Source organism: Diabrotica virgifera, chromosome 6 (assembly GCF_917563875.1).
Source record: "Diabrotica virgifera virgifera chromosome 6, PGI_DIABVI_V3a".
Lineage (NCBI taxonomy): Eukaryota > Metazoa > Arthropoda > Insecta > Coleoptera > Chrysomelidae > Diabrotica > Diabrotica virgifera.
In genome coordinates, this window is record NC_065448.1 from 95388503 (window position 1) to 95409443 (window position 20941).

The 20941-nt window shown below is 34.3% G+C and overlaps 1 protein-coding gene across 1 annotated transcript in view; it reads left to right on the plus strand.

The window, feature by feature from the left end:
• LOC126886124 (protein-L-histidine N-pros-methyltransferase-like) overlaps positions 1-20941 on the plus strand; it is a 376323-nt gene that overhangs the window by 349382 nt on the left and 6000 nt on the right. The window contains exon 4 of the mRNA XM_050652968.1: positions 11113-11291. Coding sequence (XP_050508925.1) covers positions 11113-11291 — 179 coding nt within the window. The remainder of the gene's footprint in view (positions 1-11112; positions 11292-20941) is intronic.

Below are 20941 nucleotides of genomic sequence, written 5' to 3' on the forward strand. Positions count from 1 at the left end.
TCTTCTTCTTTTTTTCTCAAAATGTTATTTATGCGATTTTACAGTGATTTGGTGTTTATTTAAACAAATTTGCATTTTCTGTGGTAAAGTATCAATGAAAAACATAATATTTTAATAGAAAGGTCTCAAAAATGTCATTATATGGCATTATAACAAGTTATTTTGTATTAAAACAAGTTTTTGATCAAATTTTATAGTGTAAAAAACGTTAAAATACCGTTTTTTACATTTTCCTCCATTCCCAAAATACATCATCATCGATTTGGCTGAAAATTTGCCCACAGATAGCCAAAAGATAGGACTTTAAGTGGTTAGAAGGATTTTAATTATATTACAATACCAAAAAAGTTACATGCAGTAATATCAGACTCAAAAGTATATATTAGTCCAGTCGGGATACCATTTGACCTTGAATGCCCAAAATTTTATTTTTCTGATCTTTAGGGGAGTCAATAGTAGCCTAAATTTAAAATCACGAATGAATTCCTCCGTTACGTTAGCCGCCATCTTGATTTTAAAGGAGAACCTGTTTTGCTCAATATCTCCGCCATTTTTAACTTTTCGACAAAAATGGTAGGAACTGAAATTGTTCCAAATAAATCGTATTTACAATTATTACAATTTCTTTTTAACAATTTTTGTCGTGAGGTCGATATTTTCGAGTTAATTGTACTTACAGTAGACGCCTGTATTTTTGATTATAATATTGCATGTAACTTTTTTGGTATTGTAATATAATTCAAATCCTTCTCACCCCTTAAAGTCTTATGTTTTGTCTCTCTGTGGGCAAATTTTCAGCCAAATCGATTATGATGTATTTTGGGAATGGAGAAAAATGTAAAAAACGGTATTTTAACGTTTTCTACACTATAAAATTTGATCAAAAGCTTGTTTTGAATCAAAGTAACTTGTTATAATGCCATGTAATGACATTTTTGAGTCTCTTCTATTAAAATATTGTTTTCCTTTGATACTTTACGATAGAAAATGCAAATTTGTATAAATAAACACCAAATCATTGTAAAATCGCATAAAATAACATTTTGAGAAAAAAAGAAGAAGAAGATTTTTTGACCTTAAATATCTTATTTTTACGTCCTGCAGAAGCTATATACTAATTTTCAGACAAATCGGAGGTCCAAACTTTTTTTTGCTCCAAAATTGAGTGATTTGAAATGGAATACCCATACACAGAAAAAATTATAGGACCATACCAACAGGACTTTAGAAAAGGAAGATCAACAATAGATGCAATACACTTCCTAACACAAACAATTGAAAAACGCTATGAACATGACATAGAATTACACATACTATTCATCGATTTCCAACAGGCCTTCGACAGCATATACAGACAAAAATTATTAAAGGAAATGAAAAAAATGGAGATACCGACAAAATTAATGACTAACTAGAATGACAATGAAAGACTCAACAGCAAAAGTTAAAACAAATGAGGGAGATACAAACGACATCAAAATAGAACTTGGGGTAAGACAAGGAGACAGTCTGTCAACGACATTATTTAATATCGCTCTAGAAGGAGTAATTAGGGACACAGGCCTGAAAAAGACAATTATTCAAAGCTCAACACAGATCATAGGATATGCGGATGACCTAGGACTGGTAGCACGAGATAAAAAAACACTAGAAGAGGCACTTTTAACCCTTGTAAGAGAAGCAAAGACGAGAGGATTAATAATCAATCAGAATAAAACAAAATACCTTATAAGCACAAGAGACAATGTAAACAGAAAAACAGAAATAAAGATAGGTGAAAATACATTCCAGAGAGTAGATTGCTTCAAATACCTGGGGGTGATGGTGGACGGCAAAAACGGAAGAAGTATAGAGATAAACGAAAGAATTAAAGCAGGTAATAGAGTATATTGGAAATATCACCGACTACTCAAGGACAAAAACCTGAGCAAAAAAACAAAATCAAAAATATATACAGCAGCAATTAGACCAGTGATAGCCTATGGAGCAGAAGTAATGTGCCTTACGAAAAAAGACGAAGAAAAGTTAAGAATAATTGAGAGAAAAATTTTGAGAAGAATACATGGCCCAGTGAAGACAGAAACAGGGGAATATATAAAGCTGATGAACCATGAAATAATAAATATAACTGAAGGAGAAGATATAGTAAAATTCATTAAAGCACAAAGACTCAGATGGATTGGGCACACACAAAGAAGAGTGGTAGAAGAACTGATCAGGAAGATAATGAACTGGAGACCAGTAACAAATAGACCAAGAGGAAGACCAAAAATAAGATGGGAAGATCAACTGCTAGACGATATATCAAAGATGGAAATTGCAAACTGGAGAGAAAAGATTCAGGACCGGAGTGAGTGGAAGAAGATGGTAGAGAAGGCAAAAAAACATCACAACCTATGAACGATGACCTAAAGGAAACTGCGGACTAATCCACCGCGTGAAATGGATTAAAAGAGCTCATAGTATTTGAGCGACCTATACTCTAGCAAGAGTAAACGGTCCATATATGTATATACAGGGTGTAACGAAAATACAGGTCATAAATTAAATCACATATTCTGAGACCAAAAATAGTTCGAATGAACCTAATTTACCTTAGTACAAATATGCACATAAAAAAAGTTACAGCCCTTTGAAGTTATAAAATGAAAATCGATTTTTTCGAATATATCGAAAACTATTAGAGATTTTTTATTGAAAATGGACATGTGGCATTCTTATGGCAGGAAAATCTTAAAAAAGAATTATAGTGAAATTTGTGCACCCCATAAAAATTTTATGGGGGTTTTGTTCCCTTAAACCCCCCTAAACTTTTGTGGACGTTCCAATTAAATTATTATTGTGGTACCATTAGTTAAATTCAATATTTCTAAAACTTTTTTTCCTCTTAGTATTTTTTCGATAAGGCAGTTTTTATCGAGTTGCGGCTTCTTTTTTAATATGTTTACATAAAAATTTTATGGGGGTTTTGTTCCTTTAAACCCCCCAAATGTTTGTGTATGTTCCAATTAAACTATTACTGCGGTACCATTAGTTAAACACAGTGTTTTTAAAACTTTTTTGCCTCTTTGTATTTTTTCGAGAAGGCACTTTTTATCGAGATGTGACTTTTTTTTTAATATGGTTCAAAATATACCTAAAAATGTAAATCATAAATAAATTTTCATATTATTACCAAGTCTCCATAATCGTACTTAGCCATATACAAATATGTGGTGGATTTGACAAATATTCAAAATATCTCGATAAAAACTGTCTTTTCGAAAAAGTACTAAGAGGCAAAAAAGTTTTTAAAATAGTGTATTTAATTAATGGTACTACAATAATAATTAAATTGGAACGTACACAAAAGTTTGGGGGGGTTTAAAGAACAAAACCCCCATAAAATTTTTATGGGGTGTCTAAATTTCACTATAATTTTTTCTTAAGATACTACTACCATTAGAATGCCACATGTCTATTTTCAATAAAAGATCTCTGATAGTTTTCGATATATTGGAAAAAATCGATTTTCATTTTGTAACTTCAAAGGGCTGTAACTTTTTTTATGTGCACATTTGTACTAAGGTAAGTTAGGTTCAATCGAACTATTTTTGATCCCAGAATATGTGATTAAATTTGTGACCTGTATTTTTGTTACACCCTGTATATAGAACACCGATCGACTACCCGCGCGTTACACTATTTTGCTCAGTATCCCTTGTCTATTTTTATTACGTCTAAGCCCGTACCTCCCCTAGTAACTCAAACTGCCTTGTAAACGCGGCATTGGAAGTGAATACAACCGCCGTGGTTTGACGACGTTGAGCGGTTGCGTGAGTACGATACCATTTGTTCCTTGGTAACTTGAACCGCGGCGTGACGTTTGGGTTTTTCACACAAAATGTTGCGTAACCGCCTTCATGTATACAAAGCCTAAAAAACAGAATATATGTATGTACAGCTGGTTCCTAAAAAAACTGATACGACTCTTAGTAAGGTTTGATCATTTTGAGCAGTGTATGATTGGTCTGACATTATATTATATTTCTTCTTCTTCTTCTTCAGTTTATTGGCCTCCACCTACTTGGGTATTTGGCCAAATATATTATATTTCTTCTTCTTCTTCTTCTTCCTTTATTGGGTTATATCCCTCGGGATAATTCGCCCAGCTTACACCAGGGAAATACTCTTGTCTTGCTCTGGGCAGTCGAATATTTCCAAATATATATGTTAAAGCCTCAATTTTTTTTTAAATATATATTAGCAGGAACATCTTCGTATAGGGCCAGACAGTCCCTACAGGAAAGGCAATATTATACCATAAGGGTTAAGGCTTCTATCATTTTGGAGGTCCAATATCTTTTTATATCTTTATCTTCTTAATTTTTTTAATACAAATTTGGGAATTGATTAATTTATAAATTAAGTTTGGCTAAGTTAAGGAATTTAAGGATCAGGTTAATCCTACGTGGATTAAGGTTGGACATAAGTAGGCAAATTTCAATGGGAGTAGGGATATTTGTCTTGGCTAATTCTTTATATAGGTCAAAATTGGGTGACATATTTATAGGGCACTCAAAAATCAGATGATTTAAGGACCCAACTCGGCCACAGTCACAATATGGGTCATCTTTTACTCCTATCCTGAATAGGTGAACTGGAGTAGCACAATGACCTGTCCTCATTCTAATAATGGTGGTTATATGTCTTCTGTCTTGGTATGCAAAATTGTGGTACCAAGGGAGTTTATCTATCTGACCTACAATTTTAGAGTAAAATGAATTATTTCGATTTTTCCCCTGCCATTCTTGCTTCCACTGATTCCAGATGGAATGCTTGATGTCTGGTAGAAAGTTGGAATAGTGAAGAGTGATACCAGCAGCTACATTTAAGGTTCTACCTATATTAGCTAGTTTATCAGCCACCATGTTCCCTTTAATATTCGAGTGTCCTGGAATCCATGCCAGACTAATATTAACGTTATTTTCTTTCGCTTCAATGATGCCTCTCTTGGTCATGAACGATGAATGTTCTGTTTCCATAGAATAGGTTGATCTGCCTATTTTCTGTAAGGCACTTTTAGAGTCCGAGCAGATGATTGCTTGTTTAATCCCATTTTTTAAAATAATTTGGAGGGCATGATTAATTGCGACAATCTCAGCCGTACATATTTGGGTATACTTAGGTAGTTTACTGGTATAAGAATAGTTGATCTCTCGGCTAAAGACACCAAAGCCTGCTGATCCTTCATCATCAACCGAGCCGTCCGTGAAGAATTTGGTGTGACTAGGTTTATTTAGAATTATTTTTTGGAGTTGAACTGAGGCAAGTTGATCTGAACGATTAGATTGGATATTTATGATTGGAATTGTTGATAATTGATGGTCTAGTTCAAAGTTATGGCATGGGTATAAGTCACTTAAATATAAGTTGGGATAAGTACTTTTAAATTTGTTTTTTAAAAGCACTAGAAATGGAATACTTCTGTTTTTCCAATGATTTTGGTTCCTTTGAATTGCCAAGTCTAACAGGTCGAGAGCGGAAATAATTGGGTTGCCAATTAACATTAAATTTTTTAATATAAATTTAGAGCTAAGCCATTCCCATCTAGATTTAAGCGAGATCTGACCACTTTCACTTAAGAGAGCATGAATTGGGGTAGATTTCATGCATCCAATTATAATTCGGATACTTTTGTATTTTAGTTTCTCCAATCTTTTAATTAAGGAAGTTGGACAATCGAAAATTACCTGGCAGCCAAAGTCCAGATGGCTCTGAATCAGACCATTGTGTACAATTTGTAAGGTTTTTGGATCACTTCCCCAATAAGTCCCACAAAGAGCTCTCATCACATTCAGGCCACGATTTACTTTTAGTTCTATTGAGTTTACATATGAATTCCACTTTAAGTTTTTTTGAATATTTACCCCCAGGTATTTGACTGAATCCACCCAACCAATATTCTGGTTACAAAATATCACGTTGGGGGTAGGGATTTTCGTGTTTCCTTTTGTAAATAATATTGCAGAAGATTTGTTCTTAGACAGATTTAAATTGTGGTCTAGCAACCATGATTCCATCTGAATCAATAATTTATTTACATTAATTACCAATTCATTAATATCACTCCCTCTAATCAGAAGAACCAAATCGTCTGCATACTGAATTAGTTTGCATGAAGAGGGGATTAAATCATACAGGGAAAGACAATATAGGTTGAAGAGGATAGGGCTTAATGGGGAACCTTGGGGTAGTCCCAGACTTGATTTTCTTGGGCCATGGGTTTGTCCCAGTTTGTCTTTGACAAATAGCTCTCTATCATTTAGAAGGCAGAAAATCAAATTAGCCAGTTGGGTTGGAATGTTATACTTTAATAATTTGGAATACAAGAGTGATATATTGACATTATCATAAGCAGAAGAGATATCTAGAAATATGCCAACAGTGTATTGATTTTGAGCGAAGCCTATTTGAATTGTTGAGGTGAGGTATGTAAGGCATTCCGTACAACCTCTACCCCTTCTAAATCCTAGTTGTAGTGGATTAAAAATCTTATTATGTTCCACAATCCACTCTATTCTATTCTTTATAAGAGTTTCGAGCATTTTGCCTACACATGAAGAAAGAGCTATTGGTCTAAAGTTTAACGGATTATTACAATCTTTATCTTTTTTGATTATAGGTAAAATTACTGATTGTTTCCACTGAACAGGAACTATACCCGTTCTAAGACTTTCATTGAAAAGTTGAATTAATAACAAAGATCCAACAACGGGAAGATTTTTTAACATTGAGTAGGAAATCTGATCCAAACCAGGAGCCGAGTCAGATTTAATTGAGAGGGAGTTCTGATACTCGTCGAGAGCAAATGGCGGTTCTAGGGCTTGAGGAGATCTAACCAATACTTTATTGACAGCGGAAAGGGAGGTTAAGCAACATAAAATTTCGTGGGATATAGGAGTAGAGGGCAATTGTGTATATATTGAAGGTTTCGAAGCCGATACCTTATTAATTTTCTCCCACACAACTTTTAGAGGAGTGTTTCTATTTAATTTACTGCAAAATAGTCTGAAACTATTTTTACGTTTTGATTTTAGGAATTTTCTTGATTTGGCTATATTCTTTTTAGCCTCGATATAGTTTTCCATTGAGGGGATATTTTTAAATTTTTTTAAGGCAGACACTCTCGCAGAGACGACTTCAGCACATGAGTCATCCCACCATGGAATGTGGTATTTGGAATTATTAGGAGGGTGAAGCCAAGGTATTGTTTCATCAGCTACCGATGATATGGAGTTAGTAAAAAATTCGTAATCTTCCCTGGGAGAAGCTAAGAAAATGCTGTTTAAATTGTTATGATAAGTAGACCAATCAGCTTTCTTTAGATTTCTTCTTTTACATGAATGCGGGGGAGATTGAGGACATACACCTATCTGACATATTATGGGGAAGTGGTCACTAGTTCCAGTATCTGAAATAGTGGACCACTTGCCCACACTGGCTGCCACATCGACTGATGCCATTGTTAGATCTACTACCGACTTACTGCCTCCTGGGGCCACCAGTCTAGTTGGGGACCCATCATTGAGAAATACTAGCTCAAGTTCCTCCAAAGAATCAAAAATAATCCTACCATTGTGACTGTCTCTAGAACTACCCCATGCCTTATGATTACAATTTAGATCACCCATGATTAAAAATGGCTTATTAAGTAATTTAACAAGGGAAAACCAGTTGGATTTGGAGATAGAGTTGTCTTGTGGACAGTATATATTAAGAATATTCAAATTAAAGTTAGGGAGAAATGTGAGTTGGAATTGGACATCATGATTGAAGCCTGGATTGGCAATTTGAATTTCCCTATAATCAATATTATTTTTGATAAGAGTAATTAATCCGCCATAGCCATCCTCTCGATCTTTTCTGATTATTTGATACCCTCTACATCTTATAACATGTTGGTTTGAGAGCCAAGATTCGCTAATAAGGATTATATCTGGGTTAAGGTTTTTTATAAGGATTTTTAGATTGTCAGAATTAGTGTTATACGAACGTATATTCCACTGAATAATAGTTATCGGAGTGTTAGGATTCATTATAAAGAGTATGTTTGCTAGACCAAGGAGTCAAAAGATCTCGAATCCTCAGGCTCGAGATCCTCTATTCCCCTCCGACCCTGGTTTACATTTGTATTGAAAGGTGATACACTTTTGTTTATGCTAGTCTTTAGATCTGCCATATTGTAAGGAATGGAGTATGATTTTGAGTTTATTAAGTCCCCAATGAAGGTCATGACGAGCTCCCTGTGAGATTGGTTCAGCATAGACATGGCCTGATTGAAATCCAAATGAAGTTGGGATAAAGATTGTGAGTTAGTGATTTGAGAATCAGAGTGAGCAGGATTGAATTTTGAAGTCGAAGGCTCATTTATTCTTCTACCTGATGGATTAATAAGTAGTCTTTGGTGGGAGATTTTATCATAACCTGTATTTTCTTGTATTGAAGGTCTTCTTCTTTTTGGTGGAGATTGAGTGACTTGACTAAAAGGTTTTGAATATTGAGCTGAGGCTGCAGACCTCCTCTCCTGTGGTAAGATGCCATTAGAATTATTCTGATCGCTATGTAAGGGGGGGAAATCGTTTATGTTTAAAGATGAAATATTATGTATCCTAGGAACCTGCTGACTTGCCTCATAGAAAGATAGATTAGAAAAGGACATTAGATCCTTAATATCTTTTTGTCTGACTCTCTCTCTACAATTACGACTATTTGATTCATGGTCAGAAGATTTGCAGAAAATGCAATATTTTGTACACGTATTAGATGAAGAATCCTCATGAGAAGTTCCGCATCTAGCACATTTCTTTTTTCCTCTACATTGGTTCGTAGAATGGCCATAAAGTAAGCAATTTCCACATTGAAGAACAGGGCTGATGAATGGTGTGACCCTCATTGGTAGTTGATATATGGAAATTTCTTTAGGAATAGTTTTTCCTGAAAAAGTTATGCTAATAGTTCCCGTGGAGACAAATTCAACCTTTGAATCCACTTGTACTCTCCGGTTCATTCGCTTTACACTTAATATCTTACATAAAGCCAAGTTGGTTTCTGATGCCTCCTTTATTTCTTCCTCTGTGAATCTTTTATTAACTCCCCTTACTATACCCCTACAAGAAATCTGATGAAATGGAATGAACACGTCATACCCTAGGGCTTCCCAATCTTTCCTCACAACGAAATCGTTGGCTGCTTTTCTAGTGGCAAATAATACCCCTATCCTGTTTTTACCTTTTCTACTGATTTTCGTGATGTCTTTAATTTTTAAAACAGAAATAGATTTAGCTATACTTAACACGTGGTAATCTCCAATATTTTTATCCTGACCCTGGACAAATACTTCATAAGGACCTATGTCGGTCTCCGAAAATAGTATTTGTTTTTTTCCTTTAAGACTTTTCTGAATAATTGGAGGTTGAGATTGACATTCATGTTGGTTGATTTTATTAGGAGGGTCAGGTGGTGGAGGAGGATCGGGAGGAACTTCTTCCTCCATCTTATGCGGCAGATTGACGAATTTAAAATCTATGCCAGTCGATGCAAATTAGAAATTAACAGGGAAATATAGATAGTTTTGGCCCTTACCCTTTGGATGAGTCGTCCGTTCACCTCTAACGATAATCACAGATTTGTCTATTTTAAGTTTTCTTCCAAAAAATCAAATGTCAAACACAACAAAATTCACAACAGATATTCACTGCGAAAAGAAGCCGAGGCTGTTCATCCCAGCGGACCTCGACTTCTTATCAACGATAAATAAAAAATTAACAAGAATTAACAACTGTTTTCACACTAAATTAGGTTTGATGAGGTTTTTTTAGCAAAAATTAAAAACTGTCAACTGTGACGTTTTCAACCCATATTATATTTATTATGACAGACAAATAATAAAATAAACAAACAAACAGCCATTTTTTGAGGTTGAAGTTATCTGACAAATTTTAAGATTTGGCAGTGACAGTGACAGTATGTAAATAATAAGTATTTATTCTTCAAAATATAATAAATTAAATATAATTAAACTCATATTCATTATATCACACCTCATCAAAAGCTTTTTACAAGAACATAGTCAGCGATTTTGATATGGCTTAGAGCCAGAGTACATCAAGATCGCCTATAAATCGTGCTGGTAATTGCCTTGCAGCGAGACCAAAAACAAAAAGAAGAAGAAGAAGATAGTACACTGCTCAAATTTCTACAAAATACGCTTTAAGAGTCGTATCAGTTTTTTTTGGAACCAGCTGTACATAGGTGGAACCATTAGAGACTAGATTATTGAAAACACATAAATCAAATAAAATGGTAATCGTATACAAAAAATGGATGAGAGCGGAATACAAGGATGAAGAAGTAGAGAAAATAGATAAATAAGAGAAAGATATCTAGAAGTATTGAATACCTAACGAAGTTTTTGTTTTTTGGCGTCCCTATAAAGAAAATTATGCTGATAGCCTGTAATGAAATTTTGAATAAAACTATGTTAAAAAGTAATTTTTCAGCCTGTATATTAATTTGTAATATTTTTTTTCTTTTTAGACTACTGGTGATTAAACTCATATTCATTATATCACACCTCATCAAAAGCTTTTTACAAGAACATAGTCAGCGATTTTGATATGGCTTAGAGCCAGAGTACATCAAGATCGCCTATAAATCGTGCTGGTAATTGCCTTGCAGCGAGACCAAAAACAAAAAGAAGAAGAAGAAGATAGTACACTGCTCAAATTTCTACAAAATACGCTTTAAGAGTCGTATCAGTTTTTTTTTGGAACCAGCTGTACATAGGTGGAACCATTAGAGACTAGATTATTGAAAACACATAAATCAAATAAAATGGTAATCGTATACAAAAAATGGATGAGAGCGGAATACAAGGATGAAGAAGTAGAGAAAATAGATAAATAAGAGAAAGATATCTAGAAGTATTGAATACCTAACGAAGTTTTTGTTTTTTGGCGTCCCTATAAAGAAAATTATGCTGATAGCCTGTAATGAAATTTTGAATAAAACTATGTTAAAAAGTAATTTTTCAGCCTATATATTAATTTGTAATATTTTTTTTCTTTTTAGACTACTGGAAATTAATGACTGGTTTGTGGACAAAAAATTTGATTTTATATCATGTCTCAATGTGATCGATCGCTGTGATACTCCCCTAAAATTATTACATCAAATGAGAGATGCATTAACCCCAAACGGAACACTACTATTAGCTGTTGTACTACCATTTTCCGCATATGTAGAAGCAGGTAAGACTAAGACATTTTTCACCCTACAGCGAAAGATATAAGAATTTTTTCGTTGTTTCTTATATATACACCCAACCAAACTTATATGTAATCATCTGATATTCTTCATTATTTTAAGCGAATTAAAGCTAAATTTAATTTTCTTCCATTGCACGTATTCTCCAGATCTACAATTCATGTAGATTAACTACATGAATCGTAGTGGTGTTTATAGACTACAATGTTCTGACTGTGATGCTACTTACACATGAAGAACTTGTAGATCATTTGCTTCTCACTTTCTTGAACACACCAAAAGAGAGAGAACACCTCTACCTTTTCTCAACATCTTAAACATAAAAATCATACTTTGAATATCCCAGATGATGTCTCTCTACTTCACAACATCCCTCAGAAATACTTCTTAAAATTGGACTTGTACGAGGACCTAGAAATAATCAAAGAAAAACAAAAAAAGTCCGAACTGTGTCAACCGCCATGTTTTGTTCAATCGGGACTTCCAAACCATTCCATGGACAACTGTTTTCTTAACACATTTACAATATTACTTTCCACCCCCTTTTACTGCTTCGTTCACATGTTCACATTCACACTTATGATTGATTTGGTACAATCCACAATAATCTTCTATTCATCTTCACCCATCAAATAATTTTCATCTATCCATAACAGACATATAAATTAGTGATCTCATCGTCCACACATATCCACATTACATAAATTTTCATCTATATACAACCCACCACCATAATTCTACATATGACTATTCTCACCCTATCTATTCAATCTGTCATTACCAACATGTAACACTCATCTATATTAAAACCAAATCAAAAAGTTTTACGTTCTTTCTGGGTCCCGTTCATGTACCATTCTCATTAATTTCCTCATAGACATCTCATACCCATCCCCTCCTCCCACTACTGTCAACTTCATCTTATGACGGTTTGGTTTTAAATCCTCAGGGATCCGGGCAGCCTGCGGGGTCTTTAGGAATTAGTCGCCTAAGTCTGAGCTTGTGTTTTCTTAATGATACATCCCCCTAGATTATTTAAGACATTTTTACACCTCAGTCACCCGTACTGTGACCTCTTTTTTAAACTTACACAAATTCCAACAGCTACCAATAAGTTAAATAAATTCGATAACTTTAAATCAACACAAAATTGCTGTTCTAAATCTTGGGTCTATTGACAATAAGATTTTAGTTTTCGAATAAAAATGTGTGTAATGTGGTTTGCCTAACCACCTCCATTGACAATATACGTGAATACATTTTTATAACTACAACATCTAGTTTATTTTATTTTAATTGATTATTTTTCACAGTGGAGTGAGTGTAGTTACATTTCTTATTTTAACAAGCTGTACACCATAGTCTTTAAATATGACAGGGTAATTTTTCAACTTCCTGTGAAACTGTCACCTCTGTCATGTCATCGTTCAGGAGTCCCCATCCATTTCATTGTCACTTGCCACGTCACTTGTTGCCATACTGTCATCATGTGAACAAGTCAAATCATAGCTCAGATGTTACCGAGGACGTATTAAATGGAATATTTTAAACATCCATGCTTAAGATCGCATTTTTAACCGATGTTTCCTTGACAGATTACTTTTAAAGGGTTGTACCCACATATTTTTGTAATATTATATCTTGATGGTTAGCATGTTAGATCACGTGAGTATAACCTACAACTTTTCTAAACATTAGTCAAAATTTTAAAGCCTTTGCATTATTTTATCAGGTTATATTCAAATCCATAAGAAAAAAATTTCCTGTAGCTGGCTGTATACCATTAATTACAAAGATTGAAGAAAACAGTCTTCTGTGTAAAAGGTATATTTATTTGAAAACCCCAATAAAGGGCTACATTAAAAAACAGAACGTTTTCGCTCTAAAGAGAGCATCATCAGTGTTCTTTGCAAGCTCTACATGCTAAGCCACCAAAAATACATGTGTTAAAACCCTTAAAATGTCGCCTAAAAGTCTTACATTGACATGTTGTACATTAAATCCTGGCGATGGATGAAATTTAGAGACATACCTCAAAGCATTATATGACTATTCCACGAAGCATGTAGGTGGTTGAGTCGATTTCTCTGTCTTCACAAAGAGAAAGTCGATTGAGTTGGCTTTCACCTTTCTCTTTGTGAAGACAGAGAAATCGACCCAACCACCCACATGCTTCGTGGAATAGTCATATAATGCTTTGAGGTCTCTCTCTAAATTTCATCCATCGCCAGGATTTAGTATACAACATGTCAATGTAAGACTTTTAGTCGACATTTTAAGGGTTTTAACCCATATATTTTTAGTGGCTTAGCATGTAGAGCTTGCAAAGCACACTGACGATGCTCTCTTTAGAGCGAAAACGTCCTGTTTTTAATGTAGCCCTTTATTGGGGTTTTAAAATAAATATACCTTTTACACAGAAGATTTTTTTCTTCAATTTTTTAGGTTATATTCATTTTAGGTGAGCACTGATGATGATTGGTCAACCAATCGATAACTAGTTCTGTGATCTATCCCTTTTTAGGGATTTTAAATATATAGCTTTTATAAAGGATTTTATTGTTTTTTGTATTATATATGGTATACAGCCAACTGCAGGAAAACTTTTTCCTTGCGGGTTTTTATTAACGTTTTCACTACTGTTAGCATTTAGTTGGGTATACGAGTTGGCTTTAAAACTTTTTCAAAACACAATAGATGACCAACCTTGTGCTGACCAAAAACATCTGAACTAATGGCACGCAAATTGAACAAGTGTATACATATAAAACTGGTCCACGAGATTAAATTAAGAAGAGATACTCAAACAACAGAGTTACACAGGAGAATAAGACTAACATCTAACATGACAGCTTACAGAAAACTCAGGGAAGTATTTAGATCAGATATTCCCATGTGCTTGAAAAAGAAGGTCTTTGATCACTGTGTACTCCCAGTTCTAACGTATGGAGCAGAATCATTGACCCTCACCAGAAAAGTAATCAATAAAACAAAAGTGGAATAAGGAGCAAAAGAAAGGTCAATGTTGTATATATCCCTCAGAGACAAATTTTCAAATAAAATAGTTTAATAAAATAGTCATATAAAATAGTTATAACTGGCTGCAGGGCCGTAACTACCATTGGGGCAACCGGGGCAGTGCTCCGGGGCCCTCGGCCAAGAGGGGACCCGCAGGGGCCCTCGTTTGGTTGGCCGTGCATAGATTTTAACGAGGAAAATAAAAATATGTATTTTAAAAGCCGATCCCAACGAAATAGTTTGAAGTGACACAATTTTAAAAAGACCTTACAGATGCACCCTAGACCTCAACATTCAGTTGAGGGGGCTAAGCTGGGGCCCCAAAGACCATAGCATAAAAATTTAAATTATTACCTAGGACATTAGTTATTTTGGCGTAATAAAACCTAAAATGCCATTGGAAGAGGAGGCCCGGGCTAATCTGGGGCCCCCGAGACCTTTCGTAAAGATATAAATTGTTACTGAGAAAATTAGTCATTTTCGCGAAATAAAAACTAAAATGCAACCGGAATATGGGCCCGTCCCAGCTATATTGTCTTAACCAATTTACCCCAGACCGCATATTGGTACGTGAAAGGAACCACATTGTAGCCGAGCAATGTACTTGCATAAAACAGATAAAATGGTACTTGCAAAATTATTTAACTTAAAATAAGGTGATTTCAAAATTTTTTGTGTTGGTCAACTAAAATAGCAATATGTAGATAGGTACAATGGGAGCTATGAGTAAGGTCGACGGGTCAGATATGCTCGCTAAGAGCGGTTCCGGACCCGTCGGCTGGAGAAAGAGGAGGTGGGTTTAGTCGGTAGGCGGCCCGGCAAGATAGAGATAGGACGGACTGAATCCGGCACACCTGGGACACCTTCCCAGACGGTCTTAAGAAGATTCCCACCTCACAAAAAAAAAAACAGATAGGTACAAGAAACTTCAGTCATGAAATGCATTAAAATAAGTTTTCAAGGGGTTAAATATCAAGCATTTTTCCGGACCACCTCCCCATTCCGCTGGGGGATAAACCCCAGACCCCACAGTAGGAGCCCCCAGACCACGTTTGCTTTGGGGCCCCCAACATCGTAGTTACGGCCCTGACTGGCTGGTGATTTTAGTAGGTAATTTTTTTGCTTTTGGCCAATTTTGACAAAATTACTAACTATTTAGTAATTATTAACTATTTAGTAATTTTTTTTTCCAATTTTACCAAATTGGCTAAATTACTTACTAAAATCACTAGCCAGTTGTGTCTGAGTTTAGCGAACCGACTATAATAAGATATTAAAAGAATTACAACGTTAAAATAAAACTGGGCGTGATAAGTTTCCACATTCAAAGATGGAAGATGGACCAAATAAATTTGAAAATGGAGACCTAGACACGATGCTTATCGTAATCGGGGACGTCATCTAACAAGGTGGTCAGGCGACATCAAGCACAACTGAATTAAGGGTGCTCAAGATAGGATGCAATGTAATTTTTTAGGGGAGGGCTATGTTTGGCAGTGGACTCAAAACGGCTAAGGATGATCGTCTAAGGCGCAGCGTGCGTTACAAAAAGAATACATTTTTGTCCAGGAACAAATTGAGACAGAAAGAAATTACGTACTTGCATTCCTCTTGTAACATGGTCGCTGTTGGTCTTTTGCAACTACTTAGAAGCGATCAGAAATAAGTTACATTTTATGTCCTCGTGCAAAACACCAATAATCACATGAGTAATATATGATCCAGAGGACTCTGTCTTTCTAATTGAATTGATTACCTCTGTATATATGACTTCACATAATTTTTTTCAGATTTTTCATGACTTCACATAATTTTTGGGCAGACTACTTCCAAATTATATTTGCCCAAGGCAACGATAATGAAACACCAACACCTGAAGTTACGACAAACGAAGAAATAAACATCGAGCAGGAAGAGGTAAAGGAAGCATTAAGAAAATTTAAAAAAATAGAAAATCTCCAGGAGAGGACAGAATATGGAACGAACTCCTAAAGTATGGCGGACAAGATCTGACTAAACAACTATTAAAACTAATACAAAAGATAATGAAAAAAACAGAACAAAACAGAATACCACAAGAACGGAGATAAAGCATCCTAATACCTCTCTTCAAAAAAGGAGACAAATCGAACCTGGAGAATTACAGAGGAATTAACTTATTAAACACACCATTAAAATTAACAACCAAAGTTAAAATTAACAAACAAACTGAATGAAATTATAACATTAGCAGAAGAACAACAAGGTTTTAGGTCGGGAAGATCATTCACCGACGCTATATTTATGTATTAATGAGGAAAGTTCAAGAGAAATCGTTAGAATACAACACCCCGGCATATTTATGTTTCGTGGACCTTAAGAAAGCATTTGACAGGGTCATTAAAACACGTTATCCATTTGTTATACTCAAAAGAGGTACCTGTAGGAATTGTTATAAATAAGTATGGATAGCTTTACTAACTTTAGTAAAGCATCGTACAAATAAAATACAAACAACTTTGACGATACGTTACATCTTGTTCGTCGCAAGTCAAGTGACGTTCCATAAGTCGGCGGATGTATGTGTTGACACTGACAGGCACACTGCTGCCAACCTTCTTATTAATGGCCACTTCACATGCTTACTTGTGACATCTCCCCTTTACCGCTTTTAACAAATATAATCACTAAACCTAGCAGTTATTTTTACAGTTCTACAAGAGCGCGTTACAATGTTATAAAGTTCAGACGAGGATAAATTAATTCCTGTTAAAGGAGTGGTTCTGTATTCCATTAATGCATTGTGTATATCCACATTTTCTAAGCATGTTTTTATACAAATTTCCACTGCTCTCTCTGCTAGTCCGTTATGTATAAGCAAATTTTGTTTAATATTTATGGAGTTTTTGTTTAATTTACGATATATACAAACATAAAATATTTACTAAATAAGTCTCAACAAAAATTTTTCTTTTGTTGACCTGTGTTATTATTCAACGAGCATGTAATATTACTCAAATAGCTATTACTCACGATTATGAAGTTTCACTATGAAGTCTCTTGTGAAGTAATTCACAAGATTGAGTAATAGTCATTACATGCGAGTTGAATACTATACTTTTTCTACGACCTTTATTTTTATTAGTAGAAAAATTGTCGTTCGTTGGTAAAATATAACCAAACTAAATTCAAATGATAATTTTTTATTGCTTTTTTATTTACTAGCTGACCTATTAAAGAAAAAAGTACTTTACTCGCCGCTGCTTAATTTTGCTTATTACATATTCTAAGTGACGTAAGTTACACCATACATTTTTTAAGTTAAATAAAAGTTTTATTACTAAGTACATTTTTAGCATTTTGTTTTTAAATATTTATTTTTATATTTGCACAATTTATGAAATGAACTAAACTTACGTGCATAGAAATCGGCCCACTTGATCATTTTTGATGTCTCGTATTTTCTAAATCTGTTGGCTGATTTAAGTGATTTTTTTAATATGCTCTAGCCTCATTTTTTAACAATATCGCTGTAGTAATGTTGTTGCTAAACAGGTAAATTTTTATTGTATACCGGGTGTACGAATCAAACTGTGTTTTTTTCTCAAAGTTCGCATCACACTGAGGAATATTCTAAGATTTATAAAATACTGAAATTAAAACCCAACTATAGCCTTAGGTTTTCTTAACATTATGTTTTTTTATTTAATCGTTTATGTTGGATAATAAAAAAGTTAGGTACTTTAACAACTAGACATGTTCTTCATCAATACACGGTGTTTCTAAATAAGTGGCACACACTTTAAGGGGTAATTCTGCAAGAAAAAATAATGACAGTTTGCTTTATAAACATATGTTTGCAAATGTTTCGTTTCCGAGATACGGGATGTTGAATTTTTTCTTACAAACTGACGATTTATTTATTGCTCTAAAACCAGTTGAGATATGCAAATGAAATTTGGTAGATTTTAAAAAATAGTTATTGCCGATATTTTGACATAAAATTAAGAATTTTATATTCACCATTAGCATGCATAGGGGTAATGATCGGCCATATTCGGGTAATGAAATTTGGTATGTTTTAAGAGATAGTTATTGCGCATTTTTTGACAAGCAATTAAAAATTGTATATTCACCATTGGCGCGCATACGGTTAATATGACCGATCATATTACCCATCAATGATGAATATAAAATTCTTACTGGTATGTCAAAAAATGTGTTATAACTACGTCTTAAAACCCACCAAATTTCATTTGCATATCTCAACAGGTTTTATAGCAATAAATAAATCGGCAGTTTGTAAGAAAAATTCAACATCCCGTATCTCGGAAATGAAACATTGGCAAACATGCGTTTATAAAGCAAACATTTTTTCATGCAGAATTACCTATTAAAATTTGTCCCACTTATTTAGAAACACCGTGTATTGATGAAGAACATGTCTAGTTGTTAAAGTACTAACTTTTTTATTATCCAACATAAACGAATGAATCAAAAAACAGAATGTTAAGAAAACCTGAGGCTATAGTTGGGTTTTAATTTCAGTATTTTATAAATCCTAGAATGTGATGCGAACTTTGAGAAAAAAAACACAATTTAATTCGTACACCCGGTATACAAAAAAAATTTACCTGTTTAGCAACAATATTATTACATCGATATTGTTAAAGAATCAGGCTATAACATATTAAAAAAAAAGTTAAATCGGCCAACAGGTTTAGGAAATACGAGACATCAAAAATGACTAAATTTTTAAGTGAGCCGATTTCTGTGCACTTAAGTGTATAATTAATTAAATAAATAATTATCAGTAGTAATTGCACAAGAGCTCTAAAATTATTGAATTTTTCCCGAGTGACACTTTGACAGTTTAAATTTCACGAGCCGAAGGCGAGTGAAATTATGTCAAAGTGTCACGAGGGCAAAAATTTTAAATTAATTTTAGAGATCGAGTGCAATTTGTTGCGATTATTTCATGAATAAAACTGTTCAAAACCAAAATGTTATTGTAATTTATTAATGTAAGTACAAATTAGTACAATTAAACGCACAGTTGTTATAAATGTTTGACGCTTAAAAGTCATCACTTTTATAATTTTTAAAACATTAATTGTCATTAATGTCACTGAATGTATTTTTTCATATCAACAAAGGGCATTTGACTTAATATACTTGACGGCGGGCAATTATCAAAAATTATCAATTAAATTTAGATTTATGTAGCTTTCTATTGGTCAGAGTCTCCTATGAATGAAATAATCAATATTTATTATTAATGTTATAAAAAATGAACAATAATTATCAACTACTGTCGAATAAAATTATTAAAATTTACAAAAACAAATGTAGTTCGCCAATAGTACGCGGCTGAATAATTGGTTGCCTGTTAGGAGACTTATAATATTGTTACAAATGAGTGTCTCGACCGTGAAGATTAACACTATTTTGGTGTAGGTATTTCTGTTAATGAATCTTTATAGATTGCAACGTAATAGCACGCAGGCTCATGTACAGGTAAACAGAATTAACAAAAACCCTTAAGGTCACTTTCACCGCATAAACGAACGTCTGTCATCTCTTCTCCTCACGGTTGCAGACAATCTTGCAGACAAATTGGTTTTACTGCTGTAACGTAATGACAGTCTGTTTCGACAGACCAACGCTCATATGGTATTCATTGGTCTTGAGAAAGCATATGATAGAGTTCCTCGGGAGATTCTGTGGTGGGCACTCAATAAGAAAGGAGTCCCTGGCGCATATGTAAAGATTGTGAGAGATATGTATGAGGGAATAACGACTAGTGTTAGGACAGGTGTGGAAGAGACTGAGAAATTTCAGATGAAAGTAGGATTGCACCAATTCTCGGTGCTTAGTCCTTATTTGTTCTCATTAGTTTTGGACCAGATAACAGCGAAACTACAGGGTAGCATTCCATGGTGCCTAATGTATGCTGATGATGTACTGTTAATAGAAAATAGTAAAAGAGATTTAGAACAAAAACTGGAACAGTGGAGACAAGCTCTGGAGGAAAAAGGTTTAAAACTTAGTAGGAAAAAAACAGAGTATTTGGAATGTTCGTTTAAAGATGGAGTTACTACAAATAAAATGGTATCTTTGGATGGTGAAATGGTTGTGAAAAGCAGTAGTTTTAAGTACCTAGGATCGGTATTAAAGAGTAATGGAGAAATAGATGGAGATGCGTGCAGTAGAATTAGGATTAATCACCCAATATGAAGAATAGCTGAAGTGCAGATTCCTGGAAGGAGTAGGAGAGGAAGACCAAAGAAGACCTGGGGGGAGACGATAAGGCAGGACCTGTTGGTAAAGGGGATTAACATTGATATGACCCAAGATAGAATTGTGTGGAGAAATGCAATTAGGGAAGCCGACCCCGCATAGGGATAAGGCAAAGAGAATGATGATGTAATGACAGTCTGTTTCGACGTTAATATCTGTCAACTATCTCACTACGCATGCATCACTTGTTTAATAAACCCGTGAGTAATGCATAGATATAATACTAAATAGATTAGCATGGGCCGCTCTGTGCATCGAGGTTTAACGTGAATATCAAAGACGTCATTGGTCAATATTCACTTTGAGTGGTCTAGCCATCTTTGTCTGTCACATGCGC